This window comes from Protopterus annectens, chromosome 14.part0 (assembly GCF_019279795.1).
Source record: "Protopterus annectens isolate FY-2018-M chromosome 14.part0, PAN1.0, whole genome shotgun sequence".
NCBI classification, from domain to species: Eukaryota; Metazoa; Chordata; order Ceratodontiformes; family Protopteridae; genus Protopterus; species Protopterus annectens.
Genome location: NC_056748.1, coordinates 1,086,533,991 through 1,086,556,298, shown reverse-complemented (window position 1 = coordinate 1,086,556,298; position 22,308 = coordinate 1,086,533,991). Strand labels below are relative to the sequence as shown.

General features: G+C 46.7%; 1 protein-coding gene across 1 annotated transcript in view; it reads right to left on the bottom strand.

The window, feature by feature from the left end:
• Window positions 1–22,308, bottom strand: part of GHITM (growth hormone inducible transmembrane protein) — a 716,610-nt gene that overhangs the window by 382,391 nt on the left and 311,911 nt on the right. The window contains exon 5 of the mRNA XM_044056881.1: window positions 17,958–18,099. Coding sequence (XP_043912816.1) covers window positions 17,958–18,099 — 142 coding nt within the window. The remainder of the gene's footprint in view (window positions 1–17,957; window positions 18,100–22,308) is intronic.

Sequence of the window (22,308 nt, the reverse complement as noted above, 5' to 3'; positions counted from 1 at the left end):
TGAGGTGCAAGTAATTGAGTTTGCCTTCTAGCAGTTTGGGGCCTGTCTTCTCCTCCCTTCTATGTTGTAGTGCCCCATTGTTGAGGTTTGTATTGGGCTTGTGGTTGTCCTCTGCCTCTTGGACGTCTGTATTTACCCCTCTGTGGTCTGTCAGTAGCTGGAAAGGACCAATTTTTTGTTGGCCAATTTCTGCTGAAGCGAGGGGGCTGTACCTGTAGAAAATCTTTGACTGTTTAAATAGATTTTGCCTTATCCTCCATTTTCTTTAAGACTTCTTCTGCTTTAACTCCAAATAGAACATCCTGCTGTAAGTGAGCATCTAGAAGCTTTGCCTTAACATGATCAGGCAGAGTTTGTTCCTTTAACAAAGCATGCCTACGTATAACAGACCCAGTGACAGCTGCTCTGCAGGAAGCCTCTAAGGAATCAAATCCACATTGTAAAGTATGTTTGCCCACCTGCTCAGCTGCATGCAGCAAATACTGCATTTCTTTCAATTCAGACTGGTGAGGGACTGTGCTCATTTTTTGTTTTAATTGAGACATTAGAAATTGCTGATATTTTAGCATGTGAATTTGGCAATTTAGTGCTCTCATAGCTAGAGTGGCTGAGGTGTAAACCTTTTTTCCCCACCTGTCAAGTGCTCTGGAGTCCCTTTCAGAGGGTACAGGATTTTTTGCCATAGAAGCCTTAGCCCCTTTGGGACCCTGGGAGATAGTCTCTGGATCAGCAACAGGGCTTTTATAAAGGAATTTGTGGGAGTCAGGTACTCTACCGTATCTGTCTGGTTTGGCAGGTACTCTATAGTATCTGTCTGGTTTGGCTGGAGCAGGAGGCATAGAATCTGGGTTCAAACTAGATTCTAAACATCATCCACAATGTCTAAAACTGGGGGGATGGCAAGTGGTCTGTGCTGGGGGGAGTAAAAGAAAAGTACAGTTTTGTACCTACCATAAATGTAGATGTTCGAAGATCCACATTGCTGCAGTCCTTACACTTGGGGTAGTCCGCTGTCCTCGGTCGGCCCGAATATCAAAGTATAAGGCTGACGTCGGTCAAGGCGCATTAGACTGACATCAGGACGTCAGGGTACAAATGTGCATGACCGACGTCATATCCTCAGTCTTTTCTTGCCCCAGATGTCAGAAGACCCTAAAAAGAAAGGTCAAAACCAAAAGACAGCAAACAACCAACCAACCACCCTAGCACTAATAATATGTACAATATATACTATATACACAAAATTTACAACCCAACCCACACAACCGCCTCTAACTACAGAGGGGAAGGAGGGAGGGTAAATTGGACTGCAGCAATGTGGATCTTCGAACATCTACATTTATGGTAGGTACAAAACTGTACTATGTTCTTCATCTCACATTGCTGCAGTCCTTACACTTGGGTAGAATCCCAAAGCAGAGGTAAGGGAGGATGGCAAAGCTATAAAGAAGCAGGAGCTGCCAAAATGCCCTGTAAAATAGCAGTGGCAAAACCAGCCCTAGATTTAGAGTAAAGTGGAAGGTGATAATGCTTAGAGAAAGTATGCACTGAACTCCAAGTAGCTGCCTCCAAAATATCTTTAGTTGCCACCCCTTAAAAAGCTGTCAGTGGCAGTAGCCCTAGTGGAATGAGGCCTAATCCCAGCTGGAATCTCCTTACCATGATGGGAATAACAGAAAGCAATGCAAAACCCAATCCACTTAGAAATAGTTTGTTTTGACACAGGCTTGCCCTGAGAACTCAAAGCAAAAGAAACAAATAACTGCTGAGACTGCCTGAACCCTTTAGTTCTGCTCAAATAATATCGCAACTGCCTGTGTACATCTAAAGTGTGCAAAATCTTTTCCCCTTTATTTTGGGGATTTGCATAAAAAGTAGGCAAATGAATAGTTTGGTTTAAAGCCACACTAGAAACCACTTTAGGCATAAAGGAAGGATTAGTACGCAAAGATACCCTATCCTTATGGAAAATTAAGAAAGGCTCAACCGCCATAAGGGCCTGCAATTCAGAAACCCTTCTTGCAGAGGTAATGGCCAACAAAAAAGCAGTCTTCCATGATAAATATTTCAAGTCGGTAGTAGCTGCAGGCTCAAAAGGTTGTAGAGTGAGTTTCTCCAACACAAAATTGAGATCCCAAGCAGGAGTAGGAGCTCTCGTGGGGTCTTATATTCTTTGCCCCTCTAAGAAATTGCTTGAACAAAGGATGAGAAAACAATGGTGGGTCACAGTCATAGTGAGCCGAAATTGCTGCAGCATGAACCTTAATAGAAGAGAAGGACAAACCTTTGTCCAGCAACTCAGTAAGATATTGAAGAGCCACACAAATTAGGCTCAGAAACATCAAAATCCTTTGCTGCACTCCAAAATAAAAATCTCTTCCATTTATCTGCGTACACTTTCCTTGTACTAGGCCTTCTAGCTTCCAAAATAACATTCAAAACTTGCTGTGGAAGTTGAGACCCTCTATGGTTCAAAACAGAATATGCCAGGCTGTTAGGTGAAGAGAGTGAAGCTTGATATTGAGTAAATGACTGTTCTCCTGAGACAAAAGGTGTGGAATCGAAGGCAAAGGCCATGGAGGCTCCCGTACTAGACTTCTCAGTAATGGGTACCAGTGCTGTCGAGGCCAATCTGGAGCTATTAAAATCATCTTTGGCTTGTCCTGTCTGACCTTTAGGAGTACCTTTGGGAGGAGAGGCAGAGGTGGAAAGGCATACACATGAAGATTGCTCCAATTGAAAGAAAGAGCATCCACTTTCCAAGCTGTGGGATGAAACCTTTTTGTGCAAAACTTTGGCAGCTGGTGGTTTAGTGGAGAAGCGAACAGATCTATGTCTGGAGTTCCCCATGACACTGTCAATTTCTGAAATACATGAGGATTCAATTTCCACTCGTGGGGATCCATAATTCGTCTGCTCAACACATCTGCTAAGGAGTTCTGTGCTCCGGGCAGAAACCTTGCCTGAAGATTTAGCTGTAAACTGAGAGCAGTCTCCCACAAAATCATTGCTTGCCTGCATAGAGGATAAGAATGTGTTCCCCTTGCTTGTTGATGTACCACATGACAGTTGTGTTGTCTGTTAGAATCAACACCTGCCCTGGAAGAAGTAAATCCTTGAAAGCTATTAATGCAAACTGGACTGCTAACATCTCCTTCAAGTTGATATGTAGATGTTGTAGTCTGGCAGGCCACGTGTCTTGTATCCACTTTCCATTTAGATGAGCTCCCAAGCTTTGTCTGAGGCATCTGTCGTTAGAATCTGACTCGCCTCTGGCCGGGTCACAGAGAGTCCCTTGTTTAGGTGACATTCCTGAGCCCACCACAAAATTCCTTTTGAATGCAAGGTATTATCTGAATGACAGTGTCCAGATCCTGGCAGTGCTGTGTCCATACATTTTGAGATACCATTGTAGCTTCCTCATATGCAGTTTGGCATTGGGAAGCACCAGAATACAAGATGCCATGAACCCCAAGGCTTGAAGGACTGTCCTTGCAGTCAGCCTGGACTGATGAGACAATTGATGAAAGTAAAGGGAAAGATTCTTTTGTTTGTCCGGGGTCAAAAGGCCATCTGGGATGCTGTATTGACTCTTAGACGCACCAAGCACATGTCCTGAGAGGGTACTAGACTGGACTTTATTTCGCTCACAGAATACCCCAGGCATCTTAGCACTGCTATCACATATTGCAAATGATGAAGAAGCTCGTCCCTTCCTTGAGCCAGAATCAGGCAATCGTCCAAATAAGGATAGATCTGTATTCCTTTTAGCCTGAAGAAAGCTATCACTGGAGCCAGAACTTTCGTGAACACTCTGGCCGCAGTAGATAAGCCAAAGGGCAATGCAGAGAACTGATAATGAGAAGTCCCAGCCCGAAAACGCAGATACTTCCTGCAACTCAGTCTGATAGGAACATGAAGGTAAGCCTCCTTGAGATCTAAAGTTACCATCCAATGATCTTTGCCCAGCAGAGGTAAAAGCTGTTGTAACATCAACATTTTGAACTTGGGAATGTCCAGATAAGTGTTGAGGATAGATAAATCCAAAATTGGTCTCCACGTGTTCCCCTTCTTTGGTACTAGGAACAGGCGAGAATAAAATCGTAGGCCCACTTCTGGCATAGGGACCGGCTGTATGGCCCCTATTTGAAGTAGCAGAGAAATTTGTTTGTGAGCCTCTATTCTTTGCTGAGGAGGAACGTCTGGCATGCCTTTGAAAGGAGGCAAGGTATGGAAATAAAACCTGTAACCTTGGTGTATGATATCCAATACCCATCTGTCTTGGGTAATTAAACTCCAATTTTCCTTGAAAAGAGCCAACCTTCCTCCCAAAGGTGCTGCCAGACGAGAAGGCTCTGGCAGCTGAAAAGGTAGGTCATTGGGTCTGTTTACGAAAGGACTGACCCCTGCCCTCACCCGAAGACTGAGCAGGTGAACTACCTGTTCTAGGCCTGAAAGAGCCCTGAGCTCTGCCCCTACCACGTCTAGATCTACCCCTAGACTGGGAATCATAAGAAGGATACGTCCACCCCTTGGTAGGCCAATTCCTACTAAACTTCGGAGGCTGAACCTGCAAAAAATCTTTAACAGTCTGCGTAGACTTAGCCTTGTCTTCCATTTTCTTTAAGACTGCCTCAACAGGTGAGCCAAACAACACATCAGACTGTAAAGGAGCATCTAAAATCCTTGTCTTAACATGGTCAGATAAATTCTGATCCCTCAGCCAGGCGTGCTCAAGAAGAACTGACCCAGTGGCAGCCACCCTAGACGAGGCCTGTACAGCATCAAAACCACATTGCAAAGAATGCTTACCCACCTGTTCAGAAACATGTACCAAATCTTGTAACTCTTTACACTCAATACCTTCCGCCAGAGCATCTACCTTAGACTTCAATTGAGAAAGTAGATAGTTTTGGTATTTCAACATGTGAAACTGGCAATTCAAAGCCCTCATAGCTAGGGTGGAAGAAGTATAGACTTTCTTTCCCCATCTATCCAAAGCCCTGGCCTCTTTATCTGGAGGAACTGGATTTTTAACAACAGAAGCCTTAACACCCTTAGGCCCCTGACTAACAGTTTCTGGGTCCCCTAGGACTCTTAAAAGATATTTATGAGCTTCAGGCACCCTGTAATACCTATCCGGTTTAACAGGAGCAGGAGGCAAAGAATCAGGATTAAGAGAAGCCTCTGCAAACACATCTTCCACAACATCCAGAACAGGAGGTATAGCCAAAGGCCTATGCTGGGGTAAAAACAAAAATTCCCTAAGCCTTTTCCTGGAATCAGAGAAGTCCTGACCTTCCCACTTAAAATGCTCCCTCATGGAATGAAGAGTCTCTGAAAAAGAAAAATCCTCAGGAGGAGAAGCAGAAGGAGTAGAATCATCCACATCAGAATCAGAATAAGGAGAATACTCCTGCAAGTCTTCAGCCGAAGACTCTGAAACATCCGAAGCCTGCTCAAAATATCCCCAACTCAGGTTCCACCCTAGGTCTCTTATCAGGAGGGGGCAAAGAACCTCTAATCAAAGTAATCAAATCTTCTGCCATTTTAAGCATATGCTTCTTGGGCACAGATCCTGAAGAACTAGGAGTGACACCAACTGAAGCTAAACCTGGCCTGCCTCTGGGAGAAGCCTTGGAAACAGAAGGAGAGGGCCTAACCACCCTAGGAAGGGAGGGGAGTACAGTAACCTGAGAAGCCCCTTCAGCCTGACCTGCCTCCTGAGAGGCCACATCCTGCAATAACAAAGTCTCCCCCTGGGACTCCAGAGAAACCTCCGGCGGAACCCCGGCTCCACCGACACCTCTAAAGAACCGGTACGGACGGACGGCTCTTCTTGCCTGGGCTTAGCTGCTTTGTCCTTGCGCTTCTTGAAGAAGCGGACGCCGGAGCATCCGGCGGCATATTATAATTGCACCGCTCAAGACTAACCTGGCACAATCTAACCTTCTCTTAATAGTGCGCTTATTGAATCTAGCACAAAAGCGACACCCAACAACGCCGTGCTCAGGCCCTAAACAAGGAATACACAAAGTATGATAATCTCTATGCGGTATCTGTTTCCCACAAGAAATACAGTTATTCACTTTTTCTGACATCCGTAAACCACTGAGGCAAGAAAAACTAAAATATTCCCCAACGGGTACTTAGCCAACTTTGACTCGGTCTGAAACTCCGAATTCGAAAAATTTCAGAACGCCGAACGGCACTTGCAACGCTGCTTCTGCATCGGACCATGCGGCAAAAAAGACTGAGGATATGACGTCGGTCATGCGCATTTGTACCCTGACGTCCTGATGTCAGTCTAATGCGCCTTGACCGACGTCAGCCTTATACTTTGATATTCGGGCCGACCGAGGACAGCGGACTACCCCAAGTGTAAGGACTGCAGCAATGTGAGATGAAGAACATCTCTCTGAGCCTTTTCTTTGAGTCAGAGTAGCCCTGACCTTCCCAGTGAAAATGTTCTCTTAGTGTGCAAAGTTTCCCCAAAGGAGTAGTCTTCAGGAGGAGAAGCTGAGGGTATAGAATCCTCAGCATCAGAATCTTCATAAGGGGAAAAGGAGTAATCTTGGTCCTCAGACGAGCCTGAGGACATAGACACCTGTTCAGAGGAGGCATAATCTTCCTCTTGTCTAGGCCTTTTGCCGGGTGGTGGTTGGGAACCCCTGATTAAAGAAATCAAATCTTCAGCCATTTTAAGCATCCGTTTCTTAGGCATGTGGCCTTGAACTGGGGACTGAAGTGCAGTCTTTTTCGGCTTAATGGGAGTCTTAGGCTTAGGGTACGCTTTTATGGTGAGCGTTGTCGGTCTGAAGACGCCTTCAGAAACCGAAGCTGTATCTGCAGCACGGACATCTCTTTCTGTAGGGTCGTCGGTAGGGGCTAAACAAAATGGCTGCGTCGGCCTAGCACTCTCCGCCAAAGGCTCCGAAGTGGCCTCTGGTTCCAAATCTGCTGTAGTTAGGGGCTGCGTCGGAGCCTCACTGAAGACCGGTGAACCGGAGACCTGTCCAGCCGAGGCCTCGGAGTCAGGCTTGGGTCTAGGCTGCCTGCCCTTATCCTTGTGTTTTTTGTGCACGCTGGTAGTTGGTTGCTCCGACGGCATCGTATAGTTAAATTTTCTACCGAAGTAGTGTTGTGCGAAATCAAAGCGTCTTTTTATAGTACGCTTATTAAACTAGCACAAAAACGACAACCAGTGACTACGTGGTCTGGGCCTAGGCAAGGTATACAGTAAGAATGAAAATCCTTATGAGGCGTTTGCTTCCCACAAGAAATACAATTGTTAACTTTTTCTGACATCGGTCTGAGGCAAGAAAAGTTTCCTCAATGGGGTACTTAGCTTTATTGAAGACTTCGGATCCAAAATTCGACTTCGAAAATCAAGAGTCGGCCGACCGGCACTTGCGAACTGCTCCTTTTTCGGGCACCGCGCGGCAAGAAAGACTGGAGAAAATGGCTTTGGGTGCATTTATACCCCCTGGCGCACTGACATCAGGGAAGAAGCGACAGCAACCAATGCCGGACCAAGACTTTGCAATTCCGGCCGACTGCGGGACCGCCTGACGGCAGGATAACCCAAGTGTGATGACTGCAGCAGGTTAACACGAACATCCAGAGGACAGAACAGCCGATGCCGGCTCTGATAGACTCACCTGGGGTATCGGAGCCGACACAAGGACATCACTCAGCGCAGGGCACTCCGGCTCAGACGACACATGGGTGCTCGGAGGAGGAATCATTGGTACCAGGACAGGGACTGGCTCCGGAGCCGACTGGGAGCCGAAAACAGTTTTGCTAACACCAGCGACTGCAGGAGCCTCTGAACCACCCTATCCACACCCAAATCAGACAGCCTAGAGGATTTTGAAGAAATAGAAGGAGATCGGGATCTCCTACCTGGAGACTCATGCCTGACACTGGGTGACCGGCTCCAAATAGGCTCCAATAATATCGGAGCAGAGGTAGACTCCAGTACAACAGATACCTCCTGCAGCCCCGAGGACAATGGAGCCGAGGAGGAAGTATCCACTTTTGAAACCTTCTCCGAAGGCTCCGAAGAGGCAGACGGAGCCGGAGATATTTTCTTGGCCTTAGCAGGCTTAGATTTAGCACTAGAAGATGAAGAAGAATTTAAGGCCTCCTCAAAGGAAGGCTTAAATCAGACCCTTCAAAATCAGTTTATTTTTTATTTCCTGCAGTACCCTAGGGCTAAACACGTGGCAAAAAACTGCAGGACTCTTGTAGGTGAATAGCACCCAGACAGTAAACACAGATGGAATGCCCATCTGTAGTGGACATTTTGTAGCCACATTTGATACACTTCTTAAACCCGGAGGGTTTATGTTCTTTCTGTTCTTTAGACATAACAACCGCACAACACCCAGCCGACAGAGACAACACAAGAGGGAGGCGGGAAAAACCAAAACACACTAACGGCCAAGTAGTAAACTCTAAGTTAAACGTTTCTTAGAGGGAAAACTACTCAACTCAAAACCAGCACAAAAAATACAAGGGAACAACACTGGAGAGGACTAGGTCCTCTAACTTAAACGGGCCTAGCCCACGAAACAGCAGGATACCACAAACAAACAAACAGTCCTCACAAAGCTCACAAGAACTAGTCAAAAATAGAAGAGTAGCTATTAAAATAGCTTTTGCAATACAACTGACTACCAAAATACTTAGAAAAGTATTTGAAAAGGGTCTTAGCCACAGCCAAGCGAGACCACGTCCTAACTCTACGAGCAGCAAACGAGATCTGGGGCTACGGCGACGTGCATCTTGGGATACTGGGTTAGCCCAGCCAATTAGAGACTTTGTGCTAGAGAAATGGCAGAGTCGGAGACGATTCTCGGCTCCGAACCCGTGAGTAAGGAATGCAGACGAGATAGGACCACATAACATCCTTGAGTTTCCAGCAGCCTAGTCAGCTCCACGTGGGAGTCAGAAGTGGCCTGTGGCTCTGAGGTAGTGGGCATCAGAGGCTGTGAAAGCACCTCATTGAGAACCGGCGACTGGCTTAGCCGAAGCTTCGTCTGTTTTGGACCTCGGATGCCTGTCTTTTTTTTTCGGCAGTCGGCTGTTCCGACGGCATTATATAAATTAAATCTTCTGCCAAAATAATGAAATGCAAAGTCGTACCGATGCTTAATAATGTGTTGGTTAAATCTAGCACAAAACCGACAACTAGCAATGTCGTGGTCTAGGCCTAGGCAAGGAATACAGTAAGAATGAAAATCCTTATGAGGTATTTGCTTCCCACAAGAAATACAATTATTAACTTGTTCTGACATCGGTCTGGAGCAAGAAAAAATGTTTCCTCGACGGGGTACTTAGCTTTAATGAAGACTTCGGATCTGAAATTCGAACTTGAAAATCTCAGGAGTCGGCCGACCGGCACTTGTGAACTGCTTTTGCTTCGGGCACTGCGCGGCAAGAAAGACTGAAGAAAATGGCGTCGGCTGCATCTTTTATACCCCTGACGCACTGACGCCAGGGAGGAGGCAACAGCAACCAACGCCGGACCAGGACTTTGGAATTCAGGCTGACTGCAGGTAGCCTGCCAGCAGGATAACCCAATTGTAATGACTGCAACAGTGAAACATGAAGAACATTCTCTCTTTCCTTTGCTAGAAGATTCTGTGGGAGGTGCCCTGCTATGGCTAAACTGTCTGGATTTCATGATATCCATGAGGTCCTCAGCCAGCCTTACAAGGTCATATGGGCAAGGCTTAATGAAACATTCCCAGGAGGCCTAGGTAGAGGCGAGCTGAATCAGTCTTCTTTGATTTGGTATTGTGTCTAGGTTTGGCCTCTCTGATTTATTATGCCCAGAACGATGCCTAGGGTCCAGTTTGCTGAAGCTTCCTTTCAAACTGAGAATTAAACAACCCCCCCCCCCCCAATAGTCTTTGAACATGAATCAGAAGCTGGAATCAGCACAGTGATTCCAGACCCATTCCAACCTAACCGAATTCCTTCAGTCCTTGTGGATGTCAAGGAGATCAATGCCATATCAGACTCCAAAGGGGTCTCAGTGCAGACCTCCATCACATGCACTGTCAGTGGAGGGGACTGAAAGTCTCCTCCTTCAACAATCACAAGCCTGGGCACAAACAGACTAGCACTGAACTGCCATCTGTAACCCTAACTTGCTTCAGATGCTTCTCATGACTATGAGTTAGGAGTGGAACTTGACTGGTGGATGCCACAGTACGCATGGGCCCCAGATGCTCCCTTTCAGTCTTTAAGCACTTCTCTAGCGATTCTGCCCTACACTTGAGAGTTCTGGAACTGAAGAAGGCACACTGGGGACAGTTGGGCTCTGGCCCCAGACAAGAGACAGACTGTGGAATCCCAGTGACGAACTGGTTTCCCCACACTACACATGTACTTCTCATGACAACTGGCATCTAATAAGAAGTTATGTACTCACCATAACGTTCCATCTGAGTAGGTATTTTCATTTGTCTGCAACCTTTGGGATACGGATCCGAGCCGGCAACTTCTATCACAGCATAGAGCCGAGCTCCTAGCTCCTCCCTTTACCCATAATCCCCTACCAACCCTGACTGACCGCAGATCAAGTTTGCCCCATAGCACAGCTAATACTGTGTCCCAGAGGGAACTAATCTAAAGAACCCAAAGTAGGATCATTTTGGTCATGGGGAAGGAGGGGGGGATGGTTGCAGACAAATGAAGATACCTACTCAGATGGAACGTTATGGTGAGTACATAACTTAATCTGAAGTAGGAACTTCATTTGTCAGCAACCTTTGGGACAGAGTCCCCAGCTACCTAAATCTTGGGTGGCCTTCATGGAAGAATATTCCAGAGCACTGCAGAGCCAAAAGACGCCCTACCTCGGGAGACAATATCTACTTTGTAGTGGCTGATAAAGGTATGAGATGAAGTCCAAGTGGCTGCGGAACAAATGTCATCCAGAGAAACCCTAGCCTTGAAAGCAGCCGATGTAGCAACGGCCCTAGTAGAATGAGCAAGGACTCCCTGAGGTGCAGGCCTTCCCGAGCTCTGATATGCTAAGAGAATACAACTAGATATCCATCGGGAGAGGGTAACTTTAGAAACCGACTTGCCGAAGTTGTTTTTGGCAAAGGAGATAAACAACTGATCGGATTGCCTATGACCAGTAGTTCAGTGAATATAAAAATGTAGTTGTCTGTGCACGTCTAAAGAGTGCAGCTTATACTCTCCTTTGTTTTGATAGTTGGGGAAGAATACTGAAAGATTAATAGATTGATTAATGTTAGCTTCAGAAGATACCTTAGGTAGAAAAGACGGATTGATCCTGAGGTGAACTCTGTCTGGGTGGAAGACCAAATACGGTGGTTTGACACAGAGCCTGGAGTTCCGAGACCCTCTTGGCTGAAGTTATGGCCACCAAAAAGGCCGTTTTCCAAGAGAGGTATTTAAGATCAACAGTGGCCGCCGGCTCAAAAGGGGGGCTAGTCAAGGCCTGTAAAACTAGGGATAAATCCCATGGAGGTACCACCTCTTTGACCGGGGGCCTGAGGAGGAAGGTACCCTTAAGGAAGGTCTTCCACAGTTTGGAAGTAATAAGCGGGCCTGACTCCTGCCCTATATGATAGTGTGAAATTGCTGCAAGTTGCACCTTGACCATGGAAGAACTAGCCCCCTGGTGAAAGAGAGAAGTTAGAAAATCTAGAACCGACGCTACCGGCGCCGTAAAGGGATCTAAATGACTATGTTCTGCCCAAATGGAAAAACGTTTCCATTTACTCCGATAGACCCTTCTGGTGGAAGGCTTGTGAGCTGCTACTAGAATGGCTTTGACTGGTGATGAGATTCCGGGAGTCCTCATCAGGAGTGGAACTGGAGCAACCAAGCAGTCAGCTTTAGGTTGGCCAGGTTCGGAGTAGGGAGACCCAGGGGGTGTGAAATGAGATCCGGGAGGTGATCCAGAATCCAGGACGGATGAATCAGGTGAGACCATAGGTAAGGGAACCACGTCTGATGAGGCCAGAATGGGGTAATGAGGATCATCTTGCTCCCCAACTGACTGGCTTTCTGCAACAGTTTCAACATCAGGGGCAGAGGCGGGTAAGCATAAAGCAGACCGGGAGGCCAAGCATGAACTAGAGAGTCTCTCGGGGACTCTCCCGGAGGGGGGATCAGAGCAAAGTAATCGTTGCATTTGGTATTTGAGGGAGAGGCAAAAAGATCGCAACAAGGTCGCCCGCATCGGGCAAATACTTGCTCTGCCACTAGAGGATTGAGAGACCACTCGTAAGGAGTCAGGATAGTACGACTTGAGCCTGTCCGCTAAAATGTTGGACCGTCCCGGAATGTGCACTGCGATGAGAAAGCGGTTGGTGGATATCGCCCATTCCCACACTCTCATGGCCTCGCGGCAGAGAGGGTAAGACATGGTTCCCCCGTTTGTTGATGTTCCAGACGACTGACATGTTGTCCGTCTGTACCGCAATCGTCCCCACTGGAAGAGGGTTGTGAAGTGCTTGCAACGTCAAAAGCACCGCCCTCATCTCCAGGACGTTGATATGCAATGAGGTCTCTATGTCGTTCCACGTGCCTTGGACTGTTCTGCCCGAATAGTGCCCCCCCCCACCCCAGGCGAGAAGCGTCCGAGGTTACTGTGGCGACTGGCGGAGGCAGAGAGAAGGGGCGTCCCGTGTGGAGATTGGAGGACTGGAGCCACCACGCGAGCGACCTTTTGCAAACCCTGCTTAGGGGAATAGGATGAGACAGGGGATTGCGAGATAGGGACCATTGTACCTGGAGGGTCCACTGTATGACCCTCATATTCAGCCGGGCCAATGGCAGCAGCGGAATTGCTGCCATGGACCCTAGAGCCCTCAGGACCAATTCCGCCGAAGGAGCTTGAAGTTGAAGGATGGCCTGCACGTGCAACCTCAGGTTCTGAAGCCGATCTGGAGTCAAGAAAGCAAGCATCAGTCTGGAGTCCAACCTCGCCCCTATGAAATCCAATACTTGTGTAGGAGCCAGGGAGGATTTGGCCATGTTGATGGTAAACCCTAAGAGTGGAGCCAGACTGAGGAAATAATCCCTGCATGAGCAAAGAAGATGCCTTGTTGGGGCGGTAAGGAGCCAGTCGTCCAGGTACGGAAAGACCTGAATTCCCTTGAGTCTCAGGTGGGCCGCTATCGCTGCCAAGACCTTGGTGAACACCCTGGGGGCTGAGGTGAGACCGAAGGGAAGGGCCCTGAACTGGAAATGGCTGGCTTCCAGCCGGAAGCGGAGAAACCTCCTGGAGTGTCTGTCTACGAGAATATGATAGTACGCATCCTTGAGGTCTACTGAGCACATCCAATCGTTCTCCTGCAGTAGTGGGAGAATAGATTGCAGTGTGACCACCCGGAACTTTACTTTTGGTACTGCCAGGTTCAAGAGACAGGGGTCCAGGATGGGCCTCGCGTCCCCCGTCTTTTTTGGCACCAGAAAAAACCTGGAGTAAAACCCTGATCCGAGCTGATCTGGGGGGACAGGCTGGATGGCTCTTTTTTGTAAGAGCTGCTGAATTTCTGCAGCAGCCGCCTCCCTCTAATAGGGTGGTACATCGGGGAGGCTTCTGATTCTGGGGGTTACAAGAAAGGGAATTTGGTAGCCTCTGGATACAACACGAAGCACCCAGCGATCCGTTATGGACTCCCTCATTGCTAGGTGCCTCGAAAAACGTCCCCCGACTGCCTCCAGAGTGGAGCAGCCGGGTAACCCCTCAGGGGTTCTGCGTGGGCCTCTCAGAGAAGGGTTCTCGGGACCCAAAATTCCTGGGACCCCCCTCTGCCTCTAGGGCGGCGTCCACCCTGTCCTCCTCTGCCACGAGTGGGACTGGTTGTCTGGAGCAGACGGATTGATGCGATTTCTGGAACCACATCTTCTTCTGACCCTTTTGGTTCTTGGCAAAGGACCTCTGGGGAGCAGAGAAGCGGACTCCGACGGCAGACGTCTTCCCGTCTTTCTCTCTCTGGACAAGGGTGTTGCGAATGGTTTTGCCAAACAATGCAGAACCATCAAAAGAGACATTCGCAAATGACGCCTTAAAGGGTTCCGAGAAGTCACAATGTCGGAGCCAGGCTTGCCTCCTCATGACCAGCCCGACTCCGCCTGCTCTAGCGGCTCCAAACTAAAGTAAAATGTCCACAAACCAAGGAAACAAAAAATAGGAAGCTTCTGGCAGAAAAACCACTTCTTGTTGGATAAAAAATCTTCGACTTTAATCAGTTCCAACTGCAACTGCTACACCAAGTAAAACCACAGAAAGATAGCATAAAACAACAGGTACCATAAAGCGCTTTTAAATGGAGCCTAAATAGGTTGACTTCTTCAGATAAAATAGATGAAACAGCTTCCAGCTTATATAGTCCAAGTAATCAGTCATCAATTAGTAATTTTACAATTGCTCTAGCGGCTCCCTCAGTGGCATGAGACAAAAGCCACATAGAGGTGTTGGAAATAGAACGTAGGGTGGACATTCGGGAGGAGTACAGTTGCTTGTCCCCTTACGACATGGACCCTGGGGGGGAAGCAGCGTATTCTTTGATTATATCCCACTGCATCAGAATGATGTGTGCCATATAGTTCAGGGCCCTCATGGAGAAGGTCGCTGAACTGAAAGACCGCTTCCCAAGGCGGTCCACTGCGCGAGACTCCTTGCTCGGCGGATGAACCATGGGGCTCTCCTGAGCCAACTCTCTCTTGGTGGCTGCCGCCACCAACATGGCATCCACAGGGGGACCTCTGCTCCAATGGGTTCTCTCTGACGGGGGGCTCAAGATTTTGTCCGGGCGCTTGGGAACAGGCTCTACAGTGTCCGGCTCCCTCCAAGCCCTAGTGGCTATAAGATCCACCAAGGGGTCGGGGAGCGGGGACACCCAAGAGGTAGATGGCCCTGCCTCGAACGCCTCTAGGAATACGGACTCGTCGGAGGAAGCCTTGGGGGCAGACCCCCCCCCCCGATTGAGCATTTCCATGATGTCTCCAAAGGAGACATCCTCGGGGGGTGACCTTGGGGAGCCTTCCCCTTCATTCAAGTCCGCATCTTCAGTGAGGGACTCAGGGGAGTCCACGTGCCTCCTCTTGCACTTCGACTTACGAGGAACCTCCTCGGGAGGGCTGTCCGAGGAGTCCTCACCAGCAATATCCTGTTCCAATGGAACACCTAGAGGCGCTGAAGCAGGCTGCCCCGAAGGCCGGGTGAGGGGAGCCAGGACCAGCTGAGAGGGAGTGCAGGGGGGAGCCGAAGCCAGGACCGGAGGCCTGGATGCACTCAACAGTACCATCTCCACCACCGCGAAAGCCGAGGGGGAGCCGCTCTCTGACGGATCCGAGATCAGACTCCCACTCGGATCAGAGACGGGGATCGGACCTGGAGCAGAGACTATCTGATCCGAAGGACCCATGCACTCAGACCGGGACGGTGCCGAAAGCACACCGAGTCCCTCGGATCCGAAGCTCGGCCCACGACTCCGAGAGGTCGGATCCGACAAACTCGAGGGAATCGTCGGAGCCGAAGTGCCTAGCACTGTCGGCTCCGACCCACCCCCGGATCCAACGCGGCTCGGCTCCGACAGCTCCGAACCCGGAAGGCGGGTCGGAGAAGGAGCGATAGGAGAAAAAAGGGGGTCAAGCTCCCCCCCCAGAGGGGGGGGGAGGCAAGAGCACTCCCATCTGCATATGGGCCTGGATGAACCTCTTCATCATCTGGTCCATGTCCGCATCTGACATACTGAAGGTGGACCTCGAGGCGGCCATCGAGGCGGCACCGCCTCGATGACCTCGACGGGGACCAGGTCACCTTCTCCTTGGGTCCCGGTGAGAAGCAAGGGGATCGGATCCGAGGAGGAGGTGAACCAGAAACCCTGGAGGGAGAAGCCCGTTTGGCAGGCGGGGCAGAGGAGGAGTCTTTGGCCCGCCGCTTAAGGTGCTTCTCCCTCCTGGCCTCCCTCACCTCCGAAGCCACAGTGGGAGGTTGAGTCCCGGTCGGAGGGGGGCAGGAGTGGCCGCTACCAAAGACTGGGTAGCGGTCACAGAAGTACCGGAGGCCGGAGCCGGGTCTGGGGGCAAAAGGCCCGCCAAAACCAGCTTCGACCTCCGATCCTTAAGTCCAGCTTCGACCTCCGATCCTTAAGTGCCCTGGGGTTGAACGCAGCGCAAATCGCGCAACCCGAGGAGAGGTGTTCAACCCCAAGGCACCTAACGCACCAAGTGTGGCCATCAGCCGGTGAAAGCTTGTGACCACACTCTGTGCATTTCGAAAAAATGGCTTTAGGGGCCTCCGACATCACAAAAAGAACACACACCCGCTAGGCCCCTACACACACACACACACACACACACACACACACACACACACACACACACACTGCGACCAGCGAAGGCAGGGAGGAGAAATAAAAGATAAAAAAAAATTAAGCTAATTCAAGCTAAAAGGAGTGAAATTAGGCTAAGGAACACCTACACACACACACAAACACTCGCTCAAAAAGAGTACAAGAAAAAAATGAAAACTTTTTCTCTCAAAATTTGACCAAGAGCTCTGGAATCTAGCTGTTGCTTGAAGAGCGGCAAACTAGATCAGAGGTCAGTCAGGGTTGGTAGGGGATTATGGGTAAAGCGAGGAGCTAGGAGCTCGGATCTATGCTGTGATAGAAGTTGCCGACTCAGATCAGAGATCGGATCAGTATCCCAAAGGTTGCTGACAAATGAAGTTCCTACTTCAGATCAGTAGATAATGAAAACTGTTCCTCATGGGGTACTAATCTTTACCGCAATTATAAACTGTGGCTTCAGACCAACCACTGACAATGGCTCTGTATCAGGCTCCAATGACAAGACAAAAATGAAAAAAATGGCACCAGCTGACTACCCTTACACTCTTGACACGGGACGACAGGGAATTCGTTGGAACGGGAGAAGGGGAAAAAACAATCTGTGGTATTTGGACTGGCTAAGGACTCTTCCAGCAGGAAATCCCAAGGAATTACTGCAACAGTGAAACAACGAACATCTAAAGATGTCCCTGACAAATGTCCTTGTATCACAGGATTCAGATTCCTGATGTCCAAATGGCAGGGTGTCCACCTAGACGAGACAGTAAGGCTGTAAAGCTCTCAAAGTTGGACTACACATTAAGCTTTCTGCACTACAAGTCGCAAGAGTCTGCCCTACATCTAGAAAAATATCTACCATATCACAATTATTCCTCTCGAAGGTTAGAGATTCTAGCACAATCAAATGAAATGCTTACTTACTCTTGTTAAAATCTCATTGGTTGCTGCTTGAAGTAGGTTACCTTCAAGTGAAAGAGTGCAAGCATGTTTTTGCACTAGTTTCAAAACCTAGTACAGACATCTCCACTTTATATGAAGCAAATGGAGGGAAACATGATTCCAATCAACTACCCCCAAAAGAAGGAAGTTGGTTAAAAAAAATCAAGCTGATGCAGGCCAGAAGCAATAATTTTCTCTGGGTGTTTATGTCATAAACAGGTTCTGTAACCTCCAAAATCATCTTGTGTGCCCTATTTTGCTAGCCGTCACGTCTACCAGTGGACATACAAAGCACCATCAATGTTAAATATGAGAAAGTTCAGTGACACCAAAGTCCTTCCTAAGGCCTCAAGATAATTTCTGTGCTCACAGTACTGCTCAAGTTTTTTTAAAGCAAATACTGACAGCACTTCTTTCAAGTTAGTATGAAGAACAAGGCTCTGCTTTCTATGACCTCTAGAAAGAGTTTAAAGGAATAGCAACCATTTCAGTCCTAAGTGCTATCAACACCAGTGACTCTCTTTCAACCAAATAAAAGAAGTACTCCTTTATGTTACTGTACAACTAATTCAGTCACCTTATAAGGCTTCTTATGAAAACTGGATTTTCACACACACATTATCATCAGCCCATTAAATGAATGACCTGCTTCAAACTCACCAAGAAAGAATTCTTCATCATGAGATTCATGAGCACTGGAGATCTACTAACAGCAACAGCAGACATGGCTGTGAGACCGATGCTGCCTGCAAAATACATGTATGTGGATCGGATTCTGTCTTTCACATACTGAGGCCACACACTTAAAAAGAAAATAAAAATTATGTTAGCAGGTTCAGGGAAAAAAAGTTAGCACTTTTTTTATCCACAATCAAACCAGAACAAAGCAGGTTAACAAAATGCAGAAAACACATTTTACAGAGTGTAAAAGTTTCAACAAAATACTGAATAACTGACATTTGTGAAAACAGCTTAAATCTGTTACACAGGTGACCAAAATAAATACAATGTCAATACATATTAATTTTGAACATACTACCAGTAAATTAAAAACCCGTAGGGTAGAAAGTCCAATTAACTCCAAATTAGAAAAGGGATTTTGACTCAGTGCTCTCCAAGAAAGCTTCCAGTCTAGACTTTCTTAAATTTGTATGAAAGTTTAAATTAGCTGAATTTTTAAAAGCATATCAGTCAGCAAACATTAGATAGGAAAATAAAAGATAATGAAGTCTTTGAAAAACTGATAATGGTGTCCACAATTTCAAAAAGAACACCCCCCCCAAGCACTTTGTGGTTAGAGAGTTTGAAGAAAATAACTTCCAAAAGATTCATCAATATATCCATCAAAATGTCTCCTTTTGTTTAAAATTTCTCAAAACCAGTGGACAGTTTATTTTTATTTATTTTGTATATACCTTCGGTGAAGCACTGACCTATATGGACTTTTTGCATACTCAGACCACTGAAAAGATCAGAAAAACAGTAAAAACAGGGAAAAAAACGTGAGAAAGCAGTACGGAGAACAAATGAATAATCCAACCCTAGTCATTTCTAGGAGCTACATTATACATAAATGCAGTGGTTACAAGCATACAATATGACAAAGATGCATAACGACTTCTATCCAAAAGTAGATGTTGCAAGAAAAAAAGTTTATATCATAATCTGTCTCTCTCTCTCTACATCTACCTACATCTATCTACATACAGCTTATATACATCTACATAGAGGATAAAGGGAGCATGCAGCTATGGGATGGGCTAGGGTAGCAATACAGGAAACAAGATGGGGAGGAGTTTAAGAGGAATACAAAGGTTGGAGAAGAAACCTGCAGTTTGAGAGCTGAAATTAAAGTTTTGTACTTACCACAATAACAGATCTGTGTTGTCTGCTTCCGTTCGCCACAATGGATGGGTCTTTGGATCCAATTTTGGCCACTCTCCAGGCTTCTGGATGCAAGGCTCAGGCCCCTCCCCTTACCTATAATCCAATTCATAGCACTGGTTTTACGGTTGCCACCTATCCATTTTTTTTTCTTCCGGACTATCCGGAAATTAAATCTATTCTCCGGTAGTCAGGAAAAACACTGTACAAACTCCGGTATTCTGTTTCAAAAAGGAAAGACTGAGTTTAAATCTGCTGATTTATTATGCTTTTATGGACATGAGAGGGGTGGGAATGGGCAGGGTTACAGGTGATGTGAGGGGTGTGTCCTTAGTGTGGTTTTAGCCACAACAAAAGATGGCAACCCTAACTGATTTACTTTAGAGTTTTCCAGCTTCTTACAAGGACAATTACACCCTTACAAAAGAACAATCCCTAAAACGTGCATACAGGTAACTCTTGGAATGCTGATCATAGAAATAACATGATCAGGCTCCTGAGAGATCAGTGAAGTTGCACCAGAACCAAGGAATTATGAAAGGAGAATTCGTAAGAGGAAACAGGAAGGGAAGCTGAGGAGGACAGAAATAGACAGCACAGATCTAACGTTATGGCAAGTACATAAGTTTTGTCTACAATGTTGTTTCTATCCATCCGCAAATGATGGGACACAATATGCGGCTATTCAAACCTTGAGAGGTCTCGTATTCTTTAGAATGAGTGAACCCAAGGATGGCCACAACCTAGACTGCATGTCCAGTTTCTAGTGAGATACTAAATGTGGACATTAGGCCAAGTGGCTACTGCACAAAACTACCAAATGGTACTCAGGAGAAAAGGCAGCTGAGGTAGCGACTGCCCTAGTAGAAAGTTTTGGGAGTGCCAGGCAGTGATTCTCCCCTCTCCTTATACACATGGGATATGCATTCATATAGCTATCTTGAAAGATTTACTTTCAAACTGTTTGAAACAATTTAGAAGAGAATGATACAAACCTGTCTAATTCTTGGCACAGTGTAAATAAAATCCGAGCTGTCGGTGCACATCCAAAAGATCTAGCATATAACTCTCCCTTACTGAACAAATGAAAAGAGAAAATTGGAAGACTGATGGTTAGGCTCAAATGAAAATCTGAAGACACCTTGGGAATAAACAAAAGGCATGTCCTCTGCGATACCCTGTACTTCTGGAACACAAAATATGGAGACTTACAAGAAAGAGCATGAAGTTCAGTGCTCCTTTGAGTGGAAGTATCAGCAATTGGAAATGTTTTTCCCCAAAGATATTTCAAGTCAACTGTTGCTGCAGGTTCAAGTGAAGGTCTCATCAACACCTGAAAAACAGGGTGAAACAAGATCCCTGAGGGGAGGCCAAAGGACGAAAGTGCCCCTTAAGAAGGCATCAGACAACTTCAAGGATGCAAGTGGAGTCTGATACGTCTCCTGTGTGAAAGCTGGAAATAGCCATCGACTGGTCTGACTGCAGAATAGCTAGCTCTGTCATGAAAAAAGCCAGCCAGAAAATTGAGGAGAGTAGTTAAGAGGACCTGAGAAAGGGCCCAAGTCCCTGCTGGATGTCCAAATAGAAAAAATATGCAAAAGTGAAACTTCTCTGAGATGAATCAAGATAAGTAAAACCTGTGACGAAAGCTTAGACTGTCTAACCACCCAAGGAACTGAAGAAACTTTGCAGTTAACTTGAGGACTGCAATGTCAAAATGAGGTGCTGCAGACTGGTGAGAGAAGATCTGGAGCTGGGTCCACCACCCATTGTGGGCAGATCAGGTGGGGTTTCCTTTTCTTATATTTTAACTGTCTAGGCCAAAAGGGGGCAATGAGGATCATTGTCACCTTGCTCCACACTGCTTTCTCCACACTGCTTTCTGAAGAAACATCTGTATAAAAGACATAAGTGGAGTGTGGGGATAAGAATACATGAGACTTATTTTTGGAATCTCCTTATCATTTCTTAAACGTCTGTTTACCTGAACTTTGTTGAGACAGCTTACTCTGTTTCTTGCCGAAAATAGATGAGAAAGAAAAGCCCTTTGGACAATTTGGAGAAGGAGAGCTGGAAAAAAAAAAAAAAAAAAAATAAACGCTGAGATTTGTCTGATCAGCTTGCTCCTTTCATCACACTATTACCTCTGCAGCACAGGAGCCAAACACTAAATCACTTATTTAAAGGGGACGTTAAAATCTCATTTTTATCAACTGGGAGGTTCTGAGAATGCAGCCAAGCAAACCTCCTTAAAACTATACCAGTGGTCACAGCGCTGGAAGACCATGCAAACAATGAGTAGTGACCTGTCTAATAGAAGAAACTAGGTTATTTAAAGCAATTTTTTCTTCACAAGAAGAAAGTGTAGATAAACAAAAAAAAAAAAAAAAAAAACAACCCCCCCCCCCCCCCCAGATTTACCAAACGTCCGTGCAGGACTAGTTTAGTCCTGCAAGGAAGAGCCCGTTTAGGAGCAGGAAGGCAGCGCACCATGTATAGTAATGAAGGTGCGCTGGCAGAACTCCTCCTAGGCTTATTATGGAGTGCGTACGAGTGCAGGGGGCGTGTCTGAGAGCAGAGCACTCAGAATAAACACGCCCCTGCAATGTCGAACTGCAGAAGCGGTTAAGAAATGAGCGAGATCGCTCAGAGGTTTCCCCATATCCCCACCAACAGACCCCCTCCACGTGTACAACAGCAATAGGACATATAAATTAAAAGATGAAACCCATCTATAGCTTTAAAACACTGATCAAAGCTAACCGTAGGTGCGCAGATGTGCCCATTACTTAGCTATGGTTAATGTAGCTGAAATAGCAAAAGCAGGATATCTGCAAAGGAAGCAGTACAGCAATATTGTAGTGGGCAGAGCGTTCGTCTCATGAGCAGTCAATCCCGGTTTGAGTCCCACTGCAGTACATTCAATTTCCATGTCAAAGCACTGTTATGATCAATATATTTAGTTGTACAACCTAATAAATAACATATATGTGTAACTAGAGTAGTAAGCAGTGTAATGAACGATAACCCCCATACACTTGCCAAATCCACCACCTATGACTGTCGAAAATAGAGCAGTAGTAAGGATAAATAAGCACGACTAAGCAGGTGCAAGTCTGTTTGCATG